Raw genomic sequence first — 19,391 nt, forward strand, 5'->3', positions numbered from 1 at the left:
ATGCATCAAGATTCTGCCGTTTGGAGAAGGGTCTGGGTATCACTGAGTATGCGTAAAATACAAAGCCACGAAAATGTGCACGGTTCCCATGGGTGGAGATAAACATTTAGAGAAAAGAGGGGGGAAATGATGAACCCAGAGGCACCCTGCACACTTATTGTCAGGGTATACAGGAAAAAGTGCTATAGGGGAATACTACTATTTTGGCCGCTTGACGAGAACCTTTAACCAGTCTGGGGCAATCCCATCCACTGCATATTCCTGCAAAAGACCTATCTGGGTAGGATGATAGTCTACACAGCTATGAACAAGCTATACCAGATTAAGGTCATGACTCAGCCCCTTGCTTTAGTTGCCACAGATAATCAACCGCTGATAAAAGCGACAATTCTGCACCCTTTAGTAGCTGCATGGCAGTTTCAAAGGCACCCAACAGATCTTTTCGTGACTACATTAATTGTAGATCCTGGTTGACTGCCTGTTAGAAAATTCTGGACAAGATGAATACCTGTGAGGGGGAGGGGGGTTGTGTCTAGTTGACCTACCTTTGCCACGTGATAGTTTCTTAAATACCAGGACCACTGTTTCCTGATTTATTGCTTGGTGAACCGAACCAGAGAGGCATTGAGGACATAGGGGGCATTTGTCTCTGAACATAAGAAGCATATAAGAGCTCCTTAAACATTTTTGGTGACCTAACTCTAATGCTGAGTTTCCTTTTCTTTCAAATGCACTTGAATTGCACCACGGACTGCAAAGTCATACAAGCAAGGTGTTCGAGGGAGAAAGGATGCTACAAGAGTTAACTCCTATAACTTTCAGAAACCAGGTGGCCAACCTAAGTTTAAAACCCTCCAATAGTGCCATCCTTGATATTGTACCGAATATCCTCACTGTAGAGTGGAAAGGGGTTGAATTGAATGGTCTTCACATAATTTAATGTGGAAAGCAATATTTGAAACCATCACCTTTGGGTCATTTAAAAGCAAAAACAGATGTTTCTGTGGAGGTGTAGAACATGGGAAGACCATGACCAAAGTAATCCATTTTAGGCACTCAAATAGGTGCTGTATGCTGTGCATTTGCAATTTTATAGGTTTCAAGATTAGCAATATGCTAGGATTGCCTAAAATTCTATTCTGATTTTGGCCTTTGTGCTGGCCAATTCAGCTCTGAACTGTGTGCACATGCTTTCAATTTTAAGTTAATTTAAAGGTTCCATAAGAAGAAGGGGTGAGGGGGTTACTAGCAATTGAGCCAGGATGAAGGGCAAAACGATTAACTGTAATGTTTTGTCCAACAGTGAAAAAATATGCTTAAGTACTACCCACAGCATGAGATGCAGGGGAGGGGAAGATAAAATGAAAAGTCATTGCTCTGTGATTGGTTCAAATAAAATAAAATGACCCCTTTGTCTGGTACAGTTAAAGATCTACTGTTTCTCAAATGTGGTCTGCATAAAACAGGTATTCAAGCAGATTCAACCGGTTTGCGATTAAGGCTTAAGACTCTTGGTGGCAAGTCTTCCTTCTTGTTGTCAAGCTCTCTCTCTATCCGGTACTGGGTACCTGTTTCTTGGGTTACTGTCGATTTCTTTTTGGTGTCCAGGCTGAGTTCATAGTAGCCGATTGGAGTGTAGCGTGGGGGGCCAATCCCACCCTGTTACCCGAGAGTGGCTAACTGGGATTAGTGGAACTATCCTCCCTACACCATGGGACAGCCTCTCAGTAGTTTACACGGTGCAGGGATAGTATAGTGCGAGCAATGTAACTGAGGGGCAATAATAGCGCGCACACAGCAGGCAAGACAGGATTCAACCAGGAAACAAGCAGGCCGGTAGAAGAGGCGGCAGGAACGGACCTATAGGAATGGAGCGAGGAAGATCAGAGAAGACAGGCAGAAGGAAAAAAAGGAAGAATGCTACGCAGCTGTATTAGGAAAGCGACAAGGTAGGAAAAACAGAGAAAAGAGCAGGTCTGGAGACAGGAAGCGAAACACGACTGAAGGCTGGGGACCAGACTGGACTGGAAGCAAACCGGTCTGAAGGTTGGGGACCAGACTGGACTGGAGACAAAAGGCAAACAGGACTGAAAGAGGGTAGGGCTGCAGACAGGAGGCTATACTGGGCAGAAAGCAAATAGGAAAAGAAGGCTTGAAATCAAGAGAATAGATACTAGCAGCAAACCCACTAGCAGCGCAAGAAACGCGGGCAAACAGTAACTGCATTAAGGTGCCGAGTTGCAATATTGAAAGGAGCCTTGTAACCGGACGCCATCACCAGAACAGGCTCTAAAACAATGGCAGTGTTTGTTGTCATGGGAACGAGGCAGGCTGGAGTCGCGCCCATACAGGAAAGAGTCATCGTGTTCCCGCAATATGATGGTGGCGCCCGTGATGAGTTTCATGCCGCATGACTCTACCGGGTCCTTGCCCCAAGATGCCGGCTCTGATGTGCCTACCTGCAGTTTACGGCCACCTGCACCACTGCGGGTATATGCGCCAGCCTATGCGAATTCCCAGTGAGTTGGACAGGGGTGCCTGTGCGTGACACTCATAAAATTGTATTTAAAAGTACATTTTTGATGGACAATGCATATGTTCCTTTCTGTCTTGCATTTGGTTACACAGCAACTATTTGAGCTGAGTAAAGTATATATATCTTCCTGTCTTCTTCCCAAAGTTCTCCTGTTCAAAGCTGGGAGGGTGTTCCAGTAATTTCAAAGTCAGACATACCTTTGCCATACTTGGTCGAAAGTAGGGGGTGGTGTTTGTGTTTTGTTTGGTGGGAATACCTCAGAAAAGCGAACTTGTAGTGCATCTTTTACCAGTTTGTGTCTTGCGTTTTGTGTTTTGAGCTTCAAAAGAGGCCCCCTTCCTTGAAATAGGTTCGTACCTTTTTAACCAAAGCCTGTTTCGACCAAGAAGTTCTGTATGTTGGCTATTTGGGCAACTGCATGTCTAAGCATTATACTCCCTGCATTTTTTTCATTGATGATACCTACTCTTTCCTCAGCCTAGCTATTTTTTAGCAGCTTACAAGCTGGTTTCCATCCATTTGGAATATTATAGATCTAATAAACTGATTACAAATTGTAAAATTCTGGTCCCCAACTGAGGGCGCAAAATGAAATGTAATCAACAGGAGATAAAAGCAAATCATGGGTATCCGCAACACGAGGTAGGAGAATCAATCTCTGGGGAACAAGAAGCTAGTATATAGTTCCTGCAAGTCTACCTTCCACTTGAGATGCAAACGATAGCTTTTGTCAGTTTGGCCTTTACTGCGTTTTGGATGTTTGTATGGCATCTGTTGACCTGAGGAGTCAAATGTCGCTCCTGGTTGCTGTTGGTGTCATACTAACCAGGCTCTTCTAGACTACACACAGAAGCTAAATGGCTCCTAGACATTTCAATTCCTGCCAATGCTTTGTGGCATCATAAAAGGTTCTAGTATCGGACAGTCTTAGTTTCAGGTTGTTGAGCAACATACGCGCAGGGCAACTAAGGTCTCCTGTGCATCTCTGCTACCTTTTGGCTCTTCAATAAAAGAGCATTTAGAAACCTTTAGTTCCATCCAGGGAAAAGCCTTATGCAAGGGATTTCCTGCATCTCACGGACATGATTGCCTTTCATCCAGGTGTAGACTAGAAGACTAGACTAAAATATAAACCATTCCAGTAGCATTAGAGGGTCGTCGGGCGGGAGCCCTTTCCAAATTAATTGTGGGCTCTTCACCATTTTGAGGTGGCAAAAACAGTTTTTCAAGTGGTGTTGACAACTGATTATTCCAGGTTTAGATAGGGCCAGTGTTTGATTCCATTTCATCTGTGGCCTATGCGTTCAGGTGCAGTCCAGGCTTCATCTGAATATTTTGAAGTCCATAAAATGTTGCCTAGTTTTACAAATATTCTTTGAGGCAAATAAGTGATATTGTAGTCTAGGACTGTGTAAGGTATCACGAAAAGAGAATTGGAGTAGATTCAAGACTCACTCTTTATGAAATTGAACATTAAACCGAGTCCCGTGTGAGGAACCTGAGGGCATCCTCAACTCTACTCCCCCTGAATCCTCCTCTCAGGTGGCCAGGGAAAGGCCATCGCACTTGGATCCCGACCCTGGGGGCGGTTATACGAGGGAGGATCACCTGAGTGGAGTGAACTTGGGGAGAGGGGTCTTTAGGTGAGACATGGTTTCCCACTTGCGAAAGAGGAACCCTATATTCCCCCTGCCTTTTGTAGGCTATTTTCAGTGCTTGCCCCTTTCTTCTACTGAAAGGGTCCCACTGTCATTTCACCTTAAGACTGGAACGAGGAATAAACAACTGGGAGTTATACACACTTCCATTCATTCACATCACTTTGGTACTGAGACGAAGAAGAGGGCTTTGGAGGAGGTTCATTGTAATAGCCAGGCATGTCCAGCTAATCGGCCTAACCATGGTCAGACAATTGAAGTGAAGGACTTAAACCTGCAACCCTTTAACAAGTCACAGGTGTATAAAATGGGTGACCGCCCAGCAGTGAGGAAGAGAAGGCTGGGAGAGAGACGGCCTGGAGAAAGAGACTCGGCTTGCAGAGCAGGCTGGAGAGGAACTGGCTGGAGGGAAGCCGGGCTGAGCAGGGGGGAGAAATAGACGCCAGAGCCAAAGCTGACCATGAGAGGGTTGAGAAACCTGCTGTCTATCCTGCCAGGTGTCCACAGCAGAAGTTGTGGGGTACCACAGCCTCCCGATTGTCGCCGCCCGCTGAGAGAGCGAGAGGTGCTCTCCGTAGCTTCCGCTGAGGGAAAGCAGAGCTACACGTTGCAAGATTCCAGGGTGGCGAGCACTGCTTGTCACACGGCTTCTGCAAGGAAAAGGCACAGCAGAAAGAAGCCGGGAAGCCGAACCGAGACGCCTGGAGGAGCGATCGCATACCAGTGAGTGTAAAGAAGGGAAAACTCATAACGTGGCGCTCCGTGGGCTGGAAACAAGCATATGTGAATGCCGAACAAACTGAAAACTATTACAATTGTTGAGAAAGTTCAAACCAAGTATTTCTGAATACCGAACAAGATGCAAAGTGTTATAAATACTTTTGAGAAATGCAACAAGCATTATTGAACACCAAACTAACAAAGATATATGATGAGCATATATTTGAATACAGTACAAGACGAAAGCAAGAGATGAACACTTATGAATAAAGTGCAAGCAAGGTGATGGATAAGGGTGAACACCACAGATAGAGTTGTATGAGATACATGTTGTAGCAAAGCCAAGAGACTGCCAAGGACAATCTGAAATAAGTGTTGGCCAAGGCCACAGGTTCCAAGAGAGAAAATCGGTGTTGGCGAACACCTGAAGAATACAGAAGCCTAACAAAGTGCCTAGGGTTATCGGTTGCGTGACCTGCAATGGGTGTACTGTGTCGTCTGACAACTGCGCCTAGACCGAGTTACCCCCAACTTGGAAAGAGCCAAGGAAAGCAAATGTAAACAAGCTTGTATTGTGCAATGTTTGGTGAAGTGCATGAGAACGGCAGACCGAGAGCAACCCGTATGAACTATAGAAAAGCCTGGATGACTAAGGTGTTGAATTGGAACTGTTTCGAAAGCCAGATTTGAACTGATTATCATTTTGAAGCTGGAGGAGCCGACTTCTTGGAAAAGGGAATCCCAAGACCTTTTGAACCGTGTTGAACTCTTGGGGAAGGGAACCCAGAGGCCTTTTTGAACTCTTCTGAACTTTGGGAAGGGGAAGCCGAGTATAAGCAAGGAGCTGGAAGAAGCTTGGAACTTTGGTTTGAACACTATTTCTTTTGCTGCTGACATTGTTTATATTTTGTTGTGAGGGCAAATATAGGTTTTGGACACACAGACTTTTGAGTTGAACTTACTGACATAGACTATTCTTAGTTTCCTTTAGGTAGGGAAATCCCACCTTATCATAGGGAAAGTTAGGCCTTACTCCATCCTGTATGTTAAGGAAAATAAAACCTTGTATTTAGAAAATGTAATCTGTTGTCTGTGTCTTACATCATGCTGCCTTCACACCAGGTTTAAATATGAGGACATTTAACAATCTGCTGATGAAAGATGTATTGAATGTGGAAAATTCTTCTGAATTCTGGAGATTGCATGTGTGCTCTCAATTTTGACCTATACCTACTTTCACGTACTAATAAAAAAACAGTCTCAAAAAGCGGCTGCAAGTTGTAGTGAGACGAATACCACTAGCAATACAAGGTTCCCTGTGTCCTGTGTTGGTTAAAGCACTTAATCACAATATGCAGGTCACAATTGGCTGAACAACATTAATTCTGGATATTTTCTTTCACAGATGCCCGGTTGATGAAAACATCTCTAGTTCAGAAACAAATACCTAATTGAGCATTAGACAGTGCACTACCAAACTTACCCTGAACCTACCAGTAAATGAAGACTAGAATTGGTCTGTTCCTATCGAACAATAACATTGTTGGGCATTTGCAGGATTTGCTACTTGTTAACAGTTGCAGTTAATACTGCCATCCATTTACAAAACTTCTAATTGAACTGCAGTAGTACTGAATTAAAGTATAGCTATTTAAAGACTACATTTTACCAGGTAAACTGCTGTTCATACAGAAGTAGTTAATGCTGAGAAAATGAACTATCAATCATTATTTGGTGTCAACTAAACGGTTAAACTCGTTTTAGCTTTTTTATGCAGTACTGACACTTGATCTACCCAAAGAGACCTGTTGCCCACAAGCTGTTTTCAGTGATCTAAAACTTAAAAGTACTGCTGCGTCTTGCCATGTTTCCCCTACATTTTTGATATATCATCCATGGGAAGAAGACATGCCTGAAGCACTCCCAGTGCAACTTAAATTCTCAACTGCCAGGGCACACGCATGGAACATGCCCATGTACTCCCTCCCGTGTGTGGTTGGTGCCAACCACCAGTCCTTTTCTCCCGCTCTTTATTTATTTAGTCATTTATATAGTGCACAAAACCCAAAGGCATATAGGCACTTTTAGCTTAAGAGATTGGTTACATTTAGCTTTTGTTGCATGAGATTACAGTCAAATACCGTCCGGTACTGTGGTGGCAGGTTACAAGTTACATAATATCTTACATTATTGACAGGCTAACTGACGCAGTGAGTCGTACATTTGTTGTATGTGTTCCAGGTCACGGTGTTGTATGCAGCCCAGCACAGTGGTAGCACAAGTCATTACACTTGTTACAAGAGTTACTGGTCGCATCGTAGAGCAAGTGGGTAGGTAATAGGCAATAATAAAGCAGTGAAAGTTATAAACACCCTATGGGAGCCCTCAACTAAGGTTAGTTACTTCCTTGGGTGAAGAGCCAAGTGTTAAGGCCTTTGCGGAATGACCATATAGATGGGTCAGTCCTTAGAGCTATGGGCATGGAGTTCCATGATTTGGCAGCTATCACTGGGAAACTGACTCTGCCTGCTTTTTGACGCCTAAATCTGAATATAGCAACTAAATTGGCGTAGGTGGATCTGGTGGGTTGTAGGGCTGGGTTTTTTAAATTTGGTTGACTAAGTAAGCTGGGGCGTTGTCGGAGAGGCATTTGTGTGCCAGTGAGAGGATTTTGAATTTAATCCGATCACGGACCGGGAGCCAGTGGATGTTCCGTCTGGTAGATGAGATATGTTCATGTTTGGGCATATTGAGTGCAGCTCTAATTGTGTTATTTTGCACAATTTGTAGTTTAGTCAAGTTTCAGGCATTGGATCCAGCAAACGGGGAGTTGCAATAATTGATTCTGGTAAGGATGAGTGCTCTAGCCAACGTGATTCAGCTGTCTGGCGATAAGAAAGGTCTGCTAGCTATGATGAGTTTGGAGGTGTAGGCTGCAGAGCAGACTATAGCATTGACTCGCCTTGTTTGGATAAGTGCAGAGTCAATGTAGACACCTAGAGTTTTTATTTCATTGGCTATGTTTATGATGTTGCCGTCAATAGAAGGACTTGTAGAGATTGGGTAGTTTGTTCAGTTTCGGTTGGCTACCAATGATGAGTAATTCAGTCATCTCATCTTTTGAGACATAACTCGTGTTGGGCCATCGATGCTTGGATGGTGAGGTAAATTTTGTTTAGTGTGTTGTCATAAGCCCCCGTGATGGGTAGGAAAATTTGGATGTCGTCAGCATAGTTTGTATATGTGACACCGAGTTTGTCTAGACTATCGAAGAGAGGTTTGCTATGGGGGGACCTCTCCATGCCTAGCACAATTCACCATACTACAATATGTGTCCCCCTGCCTGCTCTTCCTCTAATGCCCTGCAAGCTGTGAAGTAAATACTCCATCTCCTGTGTGTAGATTCTTTTGGTGGCTGGATACACTGAAATAAACCCATTGGGCCCCACCACACTTAACTCCTTGTTCTTTGTGTGATGTGCTTTCATGTAGATCTCTTTGCGGGTGGCTATCAAGTAGGAAAGATCTCTTCAGGTGCTGTTCCTAAGCAGCCTTCAAGACCTTTTGTGTATAACAGGAGATGGGTAAGATAACCACATTTGTTCACTCAAGACTCCCTGACCTGGCAACCTGTCTCCTGAAGATCGTAAAGCCAGAAGGGGCTGCTACAAGTGCTGGTGTACTCGCACACAACACCAGAGGTGATGTAAAAGCACATACTTGGCCTAATGCCTGCTCTAGCACTGAGGTGGACCTAGGAAGTAATATTAGATCTTATAGTGTTGTCTGTGTAATAAATCCTTTCAGAAGGCAGGGGCTCCATTTGGGAGTAAACATCTGGCTGGACCTTCTGGCGCTTCCACTGCAGATTCTTTAGGATCTTAACTGTCCTTCTAAGACCAATGCCAATAAACATAACTTGGTACGTTGGCATAAGACGCCTGAACCAATCTACAAATTCAACAACAAATTGATTAGTTTTTTCTCGGAGCCTGAGTGCTGCCAGCCCCTGGTAACAACAGCTGTGATATTCCACAGCACATATGTGTGTGTAGTTCAAACCATGGGGGGGACACAAAGGTTTCTCAAGGCTTGCAGACCTCTGACTGAGAAGGTCACAATAAAACCAAGATGTGTGAGTGAGTCCCTTGGCATCTGCTTTAAGGGTCTCTAGCCCTCACAATCTCTGCTCAGACCAAGCCTCTCACCATGCTCATTCACCAGAGGGATTGTTTGGATCCCTAACAGATTCTTAATAATGGGTCCAGCCAAGGAACGAGTGTACCGATGTGCGTGACTACTTAGTGCAGTGGTTTCCAATCAAGTGACATTGTTCCAGTTTCCAAACTTCCCTTACCTAATGCTGTATCAAAAACCTGAATGTGCAAAAGCGTGTATCCTTTCAAGAAGCAGTCCTTGTCTACTGAAAGTACTTGGTTCAAAATATTTCAGTGTTGGATGAATACACCTGGAATGAGGTATTACTTCAAGAACCATATAAAAAAGGTAAACCCATTTACTAGTCCTTAGACGGTTGGCTGATCATGGCTCCAAGTCCTCAGAGTACCTGTCAATCAGTCTCTATAGTGTCTAAACTCTTCTTTCTTTGCTGTGTTTTTCTTGACTGCTGCTGAGATGGTCATGCTTTCCCATTGGTGATCCTCGATTCTACTAACAATCATAACCGCCCTCCCCTGCTAACAATCGATTGCCCCACAGGTGTCGGGCTTTAGGCACTGCTTGGACAATTGGCCCCTATGGTACTACAACCTTTCCCCCTTTTTGATCAAAGAAACACATATTCACCTTTGGGCTGGGCGGGAGATCACCTTCTAAGCTCTTCTCTCTAGATGAGCTCTGGTCTTTGATCTACCTCCTCTCCTTCAGTTTAGTAGCACCCGTATTTCCTTCCTCTCAGTACTTTGTTCAATTCCCTCCTTATGGTCTTCTCCACCGTTCACCAATTCTTTATCTGCCTCTTCTTCTCCCTTCTCATTCTTTGTCTGCCCTTTCTGAGCTTCTGCCTACTACACCTCTCCTTTCTCTCCTCATAGATGCTTCTACTCTGGCCCCTTCTCTCGATGTTTCACCTACTCATCCTCGCCACTTTGTCTCCTCCACTGCCTCTTTCCACTTTTATTCTCCAACAGTCTCCTAACTCCCATATGCCCCTCTAGTTCGCCCTCCTTTTATATTCTTTCTAGGATTGTAATTGGATGTGTTAGTGGCAGGGTCAGACGTGATTAATGAGGGCCAAAGCCAGCTGCAACCTCTCTATGTGCCTCTACTTATGTGGCAGGTCACACACAGCTCCATGCATGACTGGAATATATGTGTCATTTGCCATTTTAGAGTTAGGCGGCGAGATCTTCAAGCTGAAGTTCTTTGGCTGTATGATCTTGTGGGTCTTCTGGATGATAGCCTACTTTGTCATCTCTGTGCAGGCCAGTCTCGCAACACGCCTCATGAGCTTGGTTTGCACACTCATCTTTTGTCATATAGCATTCTCTGATATTAATATATGACCACAGGCTGCGAGCAGTATTTTCCAAACGCACAGGTTTCACAACACTGCATGCATGCCATACTTTGTAGGCCATGATGGGGAGAGTTAGGGTGGGGGCGGGGGACTCTGAGCTCTTGGAGGACGCCCCATATGGCCTTCAGGGCCAAAACCATGGAGTGGGTGGTGGGCCGAGGCCCACTGGGTTCCCAGTCTTCATCCCATATCTCCACAGTGACCTCCTCACATCTTTTATACCTGGGTGTTGAGGTACATACCTTCATTCATCTTAGTTGTCCCTTAAACAAAGCTCTATGCAATGAACTTGGCTGTCTACAGCGGCTTGCTAGAATCAAGATCTACAACCTTGATGAGGTTTGGTATCTATCACTCTGGTATTCTAACTCTGATTTTTTATCTGTTGGCGAGAATCGTTCTCGAGGAACTGGACAATGTTTGACAATATGTTCCTCACTGTGTGGCTGTGTGTGAAAATGCATCATCTGAGATTCAGGGCGACACTGTTGATTCTCACCAATAAACCATTGTAAAACTTTGTCAACAAGCAGGGTGAACACTTCAGACTCTTCACTTGGAGGAGCCCTAGGAGATTTTTCATAAGGATAAAATAATGGGGCCCGTTCTTCCTTTCTAATGGAATTCCACATCAACCAGCCAATTTTCTTGAGCACAATTGTTTACGAAGCTAATGTATGAGACTGACATGACTACCTACAATTTAATGTCAGCAGAGCAACTTCAATGATTGTACAATAGACACGTGTTCAACCAACCGATCATGTGTTACTTTATGGTGCTGGAGAGTTGTATGTATACAATATTTATTTTCAAGCCTCATTTCAACCTAAGGCAATCCATGCCCACTATGGAAGAGCTAAAGCAACCTTGATTAAATTTCAAAGATGTCCCCTAGGGAGATATTTACAAAGCAGCGACGTGGCAACGATTCATGCTTTTTGCACTGACTAGTATACAGACACAAGTTCAAGGGTGGATGCTCGGTTTGGTCTGTAGTAAAAAAGAAATTCTGTCTGACTGATTGATTCAGCTTTCCGGCTCCCACCTCCCTTTTCTTTGGATGTTTTTGTAGTGCCCCAAACAATTAGAGAAAAGAGGTGGGACGCAGTGGTAAGTAAAAGTCACTCGGCAAAGTCACTTTTGTACTTCTAGTCCACAGCCCCATTTGCTTCATCCTGTGTGCCATCCCTGCTAACATGGCTCCACATAGCAACACATCTATTGAAAAGAACAGGCAGTTGGTGCCTTAGTGTGATGAGGAGGTGTGTGCATGGGCATCTTCCATGCATACCCTCAGCATTTGTACAATGTATGCTCTGCAACGAGTGTTCCAGTTTCACCCACTTTCTGGAGACCATATGCCAACCGTATGGCAGATAGGGGACCATGGAATAAGAATCACTATGGTTAGTAACTTTTGCTGTTTGCAACATTCACATTATTGAGACTGTCCTATTTTTCTTCTTGCAGAAATCCACAACTCCGAGACACCAGCAAACTCCGTACGAGCCTCCAGCAATTTTTAGAACTGAAGATTATTTCCCTAATTGCAGTGAGGAGCCTCACACTTGAACTGAGATCTGTGTGAACTTGATTAAAGATGGCTGTATGGAGCTGCCTCCTAATCTGGGAGATGGAATGACAGAGGGAGTATGCATCCTGTGCCTTAAAAACTTTAAGCAAACACTAATTGGTGCTTCAACTGGTATATGGGAAGGTGCAGGTTCGAGGGCAACAAGAGCTAGGCGAGGAGGGGACCCTGAATGTTCAGACCAGAAGAGATGTTGGCAAACTGTACTCAAAATGGTTTCCGGCAGTCCTTGTTTTTTTCTTGCTTCTGTTTATTACCAAGAAGTGCCTTTTGTCTGCAGTGCCTCGTGGGCAGGATATTAATGGTAAAGCTATTTCATGGCATTCAGTGGTCCATATTTACTGCATTTCTACTTTTCTTGTTAATCCCCCAAACACATTTTAATTCTAATATTTGGAAACCAAAATTATTTCAGATGTTGACTGATGTTTTTTTCAATCTATAATTTAATATATGTATTGGTTGCATATTGTCCATCAAAAGTGAATATTGCCCTTTGCCGTAAGACTTTAATTGCATTCAGTTCCTTTACAAAAATCAGTTGAAATACCTCTGCTTTCAAAAGAAGGTAACTTTTAACTATGCAAGTCAGTAACCAAACTATTTCACATACGGTGTACTTGCACAAGCGGTCTAGTTAAAACAGATTTTGTACACATTGTTTAAATGCACTTTATTAAAAAGAATTGTCATTGGAATGCAAAAGCCTTTGATGATATTGCTTGGAATATTTAAAACATTTGCAAGTATGTATGTTGTATGTATTTTTTTTCTATCACGGCCTGCAGACTGAGCCTAAAACAGTCACAATAGGGCATGAAATTGGGAAAACGCAAATGTGTTTCAGGTTGGCACCCAGCTACTTCTAGCGTTGCCAATGTGTGTGCGTGTGTAGTACTAGTGAACATTTTCTGACTTGGGAAAGTAATTACTACTGCTGAGAATGCAGGGCCTATTTTATGTTTTGAGCTGGTAGCATCACCATCTCAAGACACGCTGAAAAGACACCATAATTTCTTCATACGGTTGATGGCAGTGTTCACTATGTCTAATGGAATGCTATTTGCTACAGACCAAAGTATGTTGGTGAGTGCATGGGCAGGTGATGTGCAAGGAGAAGGAGTCTGTTTTGGAGATATACAAGGGAGGGTACTGTTCAGGCTCCAGATGTTTGGAGGTGATGTGCATGGGCAGTTCATGTGCAGAGACAAGGGGGTGTGGCTGTGTGCAGGTGCTAATGACTGAATCGTAGTTATTCATGGTGTACTGTAATGCTGTAATGTTACGCATATAAGGTTCTTTGGGGGAACTGTTTTTTTTTTTTTTTTTTTTTTAAACAATGCACTCTGGTGAATAAGCTGTCCTGGCCATGCGTGGAGAGTGAGTATAAAAGGTGGTTTGTTAGGCCTGGGTGCTTCAACTGCATCTTGTCTTGACTGTTACAAAACAGGAAATATGTTACATCAATAATGTGGCGGTCCAAACTGGGCAATAAATGGTTGAACGTAGTATCTGTATTACACTGTAGCGATCTTAGCAAAGTTTGTGGAGCAGGCTAAAACACGCATTCCAAGATCACATCAAATTGCTGTTCACCTCCTCCAACGCTGTAGGCTCCCTTGTCGGAGTTCAGAAACAGTGAATTCCTGAAAGTGGAAACACTCACAAGTATAAGATGCAATACATCTACCGTCACTGTACATATATACACGTATAGAAAAATTAAGAAAAAACAGAAATCGTAAATTTCATACCTGAAGCCGGTCAGGACCACATGAGATGAGAAAACTTTCTCCTCATTTCCTTATTAAATGTGGATGTTGAATTACTGGCTAATAGCTAAACTACTGGATTGGATGAGTGCCAGCAGAAGGTGATTCATTGTTCACAAACAGGCTGTGTTAGAGGCATGCAGAAATAATCAGTGTATCCTTGACGTGATAGGGCTGGTTAAGAGCTAAACCCTGCCGGCGCGACTCTTCTGAGATGCTAAAAAAGCATCTGACCCTTTACTTGGGCTTTCCGGTATACAGTCTTTATAACTAAACTTTTATAGAGACATACACATATACCGAAACTTTTACGACAAAACAACGAAAATGTATGTGGGGGTGGGGTAAAGGGTTACATCTTTTGGGGAAATGGTTGGGGTGGGTTTTTAGGGGTGGGAAACAGTGGTTTCGTAATGTTTTTTTTAATGTATTTCGTTGTAAAATTTTCGGTATAAATGCATTCTACATAAAATGTGTCGTTTGTAACTGGCCTTTCCTTGACTTCCACACTCTGCAGTTGTGGGTTTATGGACAACTTTGTGGGCCTATTTAGGTGGTATTTATACAATAGTACGAACACTACGGTCTATTTTAATGGCGTGATCTATGAGAAGTTTCAGATCACCATGTGAATGAGGCAGGATTGCCTGCTTTTGCCGCAATTGGTCATCCTTGCTTGCTTTCGAGCCCCTTTGCAACATACATTAGGCCATGCTGTACTGTAATACTGGCGCTGTGGGAAGGAATAGAACTTGGGACATTGATGGTCATTAATGATACAGTTCTCCTAGTCCGTGAGCCCAAGCCATATAAGCTGCAAAGAATGCAAGCTTGCACCAAGTTGAAAGCATTGGTACTTGAAGGTGGGGAATGAGTGTGTGCAGTTGCCAACAGAGGTGGAGATTGTTGATATGCAAGGACTGGTGGCTTCCCCAGCCTAGAGCATAGAACGCCTCAGAGGAAGGAATCCTCTACAAAAGAGTCCACTATCCGATAGGTTAGAAGGGCAAGATTTGGAAAAGAGGAGTTAATGACGGCAGCAAAGAGACTATGAACCTCAAATCTCTTGCATTGCAGGTTCCTTGCAGCCCCCCAAAGCAAGGAGCCTTTTAGTGAATTTCTCACACATATCGCATTAAGGGGTCCTCTCAGGGAGGCAAGGAGGCCGCTGTGGTAGATGTCCCCAAGTTCTGTGAGATGGGGGCACTGGAGGAAGAAGCAGGACCAGAATCGACAAGGCTTGAGGTCCACAAAGATCCAGTACCCACATTTCGACCTGGCACTGTTAGGAACAAGGAAATATGCAAGGATGAACAACAAGAGTGCAAGAGTGTGTCCAGAAACCTCAGCTCACTGCATGAACTCCTTGGCTTAGCAGTGAATTGAATGCTTGCTGCTGAGCATTTCCAACATGTTATGTTATATGGTATTGTATAGCGCCTAATGCCATTAGTATGGCCTCAAAGCGTGTCTTCGGTGATTTACAAGGGCAAGGAAGCATTTGACAAGCAGCCGTTTGCGGGTCCCAAATTGGTGAAATGACTTTAAAAAAATGTTGTTTTGTCAAGTCTTCTTCAAACAAACAATACATAAATAAATCAGTTCTTAACTTTGGTGCATAGACTGATCACAGGTCGCAAAAGCAGTCTTTCAGGAAAAAGTCTGATACACTAATCCCTCCGGTCCTCTGGCATACAGTCCAGTAGCTCAGTTGATTGTCTCCTGTGTGGCTGGAGCTGCTGCAGGGAGCAAAGGCCAGCTGGTATCTTTCATGTGCCGCTGAACCACCTAGGTAGAGCCCTAGGGTACGCCTTGTTTGTAACTGCTGAAGTAGTTGTTCAGACATTAGTCACTGCAGCCGGCCTGAGTGGAATACAGGTGGTAGGACTGAAACGCCTCTTTGGTACCACTGGTAGAGGGAACAGTTTTCACTCGGGGAACTAACAATCCTTCTCACCATATTGGGAGCCAAAAATGAGTCACTAAGAGTACCTGTGATTTCCTCAATGTTTTTTTCGAGGGGAGAATTCATTGAATCTTTTTTTTTTTTTGTAGGACATTTTACCTCAAGTGTATGTGGGGCAGAACACCCGCAGCCTCCCCTCCCCCACTACCTTTTTTACTACCCCTAACCCACCACCCCATACATCTGAAGCACAATTAGTTGAAAAAGATTTGATGATTTCTCCCTCGATGGAAAAACCTGCGATGGAATCTGCCTTACACCTACGTCCCGTCCCCTTTCCTCCATACTTATGGGACATCTCTCCGTCCTGTAGGACGGGACCGGAGCACTTTGTAAAAAGCATCCAAAACATTTTTTTTTTCAAAAGTTGTCCTTCCTCTCTTTCTGTGCGGGGCCCGGCACGCAGCCGTAACCCCGCCCACCTTGGCTCCGCCCCGTGCATCGCCCACCAGTCCTTTTCTCTGCTCGTTCGGGACTGGACGCACTTGCATCCTCGGAAGGTTTTCTTCCCTTTTTCCTCTCTGGCTCTCGCTAGCGATCGTGTACTAGTCTGACTATGTCGTTCAAACTAGACTTTCCAGACTGTTCGTGTTACCATCGTTTCGCGAGGGCGGATCCCCATCCTCTTTGCTTAGAGTGCTTGGGTCCGGATCACCGTTGGGATTCCTGTTTTTACTGCGACTCCCTTTCGGTCTGGGCACTTCAACGTCGGTTGGAGCGGTGGGAGGAGGTGTGTACCGACGAACTCCTCCACCTTTTCAGGCGTTCATCGACGAGAAGAAAAAACGCCTGGTAAGTTCTTTACTTTTCAGAGCACCCAGGCCGGGGGATACCTTTCCAGATTCCTCTCTGGCCGGGAGGGGCGTGGATCGCTCTGTCACCGGGGTTCGCCCTGAGGTGTCAGTTGGGACTAATAATTGTACCAGAGTTTTCTCTGAGGGTGTCCGTAAGAGTCCTGTGGATACCGGAGCACGCTCCGAGGCCCCTCCTGTGGGGGCTGTTTGTAGACCCAGTTCTACAGAGTCGTGGGATACCAGAGCTCGCTCTGAGGCCTCTGTCTGCTTCCCTCAAAAATAAGACCTGGGTGCGCCCCGAGGTCTTGGTGGGGCTTGTTGTTACCACGTATGTTTGAGGCCTGCGCGGATAAGGCCGTCACCGGACGTGGGTCTGAGGTCCCTCTTTCAGAGGCTAAAGTTACCAACATTTCTGAGAGGCCTGGCAAGCCCTTACCGGTGAAGGCTGTTTCTCACCGTTCCCGTTCTTGCGGTGACACCAGACCTGTTGATTGGGCAAAGGTCCTGGGAAGGCTGATTTGGCAGTTGGAATGTCGCAGAAACATTCCAGGCCTCACAGTACCGGCTCTGCCGAGGTTCCTTGTGTTAAGGCTAAGGTTAAGACACCTGATCCATCGACGGGGACCCTTGCCTCACTTCCTCACGTGCCGCAGTTCCCCTCAGATGAGGACAAAATGGCGCCCGTTTCCCCCACGACCGCGGTGGTCATTCTGGGTGCTACCCCTACAACTACGCCATCGGCCTCGGGTGTAGGGCTTGGTCCCTTGGGTGAACATAGAGTCCCTTGTGCGCATCTTTATCGGCCAGTTTACGACTGGAACGCTCGGATGCCTCTTCCGCACAATGTTTTGTTGCCTGCAGGGTCGGCACCGTTGATTTATGTGGATATGTCGGTGGAGAGGCCAGTGTGGCACCCTTCCCCGTTACGTTCCTAGATTTGTCCACCTCATGAGAGGCCTCCTCAGGTTCCGAAACAGTCCCCGGACGACGCCTTTTTCGGTAAATTTCAAACGCTTATGCGTACTGACCCCATGAGGGAGTATTTCAAAGGGCTCTTTAGGGAGATCTGTCCGCCCGCGCCTCCGGCTCCACCTGTTCCTCCGGTGGTTCTGCTGGTGCCTCTCTTGCCTACGGTGCCTTCCCCGACTCTTCTGCCTTTGCCTCCATTGTTCCCTGTGGACAAGGCAGTGCCTGACACGGCTCAGCAGGATCCTGACCTGTCGGATGACGCACAAGGCGATCAGGACAGCAAGGACCTTCCCCGCTCTATCGGAGCTTTTCATGACCGGGTACTGGACATGATGAACTTCTTAGATGTTCCAGTGCCTGAGGCACCTGTTCCGCAGGAGGGTGTGCTTTCTGGGACGTTCACCCTGTCTCCCTTGGAGCGTACCGGCCTGTTCTTGCAGAAGGACGTTCTGGCCGAGGTCCGCAGAGTCTGGGAAAAGCCACACTCTGGACTTTTTGTCAATAAGAAAATTGACGCGAGATACAGGCTGCATTCTTCGGAAGAAGTGGCCCTGTCGTCTTGTCCGCCCCCCTCCTCCACAGTAGTGGCTGCGGCCACTTTGCAGTCCAGGCCTGCAGCATCCTCTTCCACGACGGCTACTCAGGTTCTGGGAAAGGAGGACAAGCTCCTCGACTCCCTCGGGAGGAAAATCTTCGCCAACTCGGCCTTGTAGCTCAGGCAGGCCAACGCTGAATTGATATTAGCGGGAGCTAACATGCGGATGTGGAAAGGTCTGTCAGAGTTTGAGGAGTTTATCCCGGTCGAGAAGCTGGAAGACTTTAAAGGAGGCCTATCCAACTCCATGGTCTTGGCCCAGGATCTCCTGGAGGCTGTGGCTCGTCTCATAGACACCTCGGCTCGGGGCCTTATGCTGGGGGTTGATACCTTACGGCAGGCGTGGCTGCATGCAACTAAATTCTCAAAAGAAGTGCAGGACAAGGGGTTGGACCTTCCGTTCGATGGGAAGGAGCTCTTTCATTCTACAACAGATGTAGAGCTCACCAAGACGAAGGATAGCACTCAGACAGCTAAGTCCTTGTCAGAGTGGATACCCTCTTCTGGGAACAACTGGTGTAGGCAACAATGGACGCAGTTTTTCTCCCGCTCCTCAGCCTCCTCCTCAGGTTCAGGTGGCACGGCCACCGATAAACCTACTAAATGAGGGTTTTCCGCGCTCGCACGAGACCCCGGTGGGAGGACACATTGCGTCTCATTGCGAGGCGTAGCAGACCATCACATAAGACAGATGGGTCTTGTCAGTCACTCGGACGGGCTTCCGCTTACCTCTACCCCCTACCGCACCCCTCAACCCTCCTTTTCAGCTGTCAGGCTCACCCTTCCTCAAAGTCGAGGTTCAGAAACTTCGGGACCTCAGAGCTGTGGAACCCGTTCCCCTTGGGGAGCGAGTGGGAGGGCTTCTACTCCCGGCTGTTTCCGGTGTCCAAACCCAACCAGGCTGGCCTGCGCACCATCCTAGACCTTTCCCAGTTCAATCTTTTCCTACCCCAAGAGACATTCAAGATGATCACGCCCAGCCGGATACGCTCCTCCTTGCAGATGGGCGATTGGCTCAGCGTGGTGGATCTTCAGGATGCGTACATGCATATCCTGATTTGGAACCCACACAAGAGATATCTCCACCTCTCTTTGGGAGAGGAGCACTCCCAGTTTCGAGTGCTTCCTTTTGGCCTCAGCTCCGCGCCGCGTGTCTTCACAAAGATGATGTCGGTGATTGCGGCCCATCTTCGTCTCCAGGGTATTCATGTGTATCCATGTTTGGACGACTGGCTCTTACGCAGCCCT

The 19,391-nt window shown here is 45.8% G+C and overlaps 1 protein-coding gene across 2 annotated transcripts in view; it reads left to right on the top strand.

Annotated features, from left to right (window-relative positions):
• Positions 1-12,796, top strand: part of BLOC1S4 (biogenesis of lysosomal organelles complex 1 subunit 4) — a 295,649-nt gene extending 282,853 nt beyond the window's left edge. For both annotated transcript variants that reach the window (XM_069620571.1, XM_069620572.1), the window contains one exon: positions 11,927-12,796. In XM_069620571.1, the coding sequence (XP_069476672.1) occupies positions 11,927-12,028 (102 nt within the window). In that variant the 3' untranslated portion in view covers positions 12,029-12,796. The remainder of the gene's footprint in view (positions 1-11,926) is intronic.
• The last annotated feature ends 6,595 nt before the right edge of the window (positions 12,797-19,391 follow it).

Source organism: Ambystoma mexicanum, chromosome 5q (assembly GCF_040938575.1).
Source record: "Ambystoma mexicanum isolate Mex_15411 chromosome 5q, UKY_AmexF1_1, whole genome shotgun sequence".
Lineage (NCBI taxonomy): Eukaryota > Metazoa > Chordata > Amphibia > Caudata > Ambystomatidae > Ambystoma > Ambystoma mexicanum.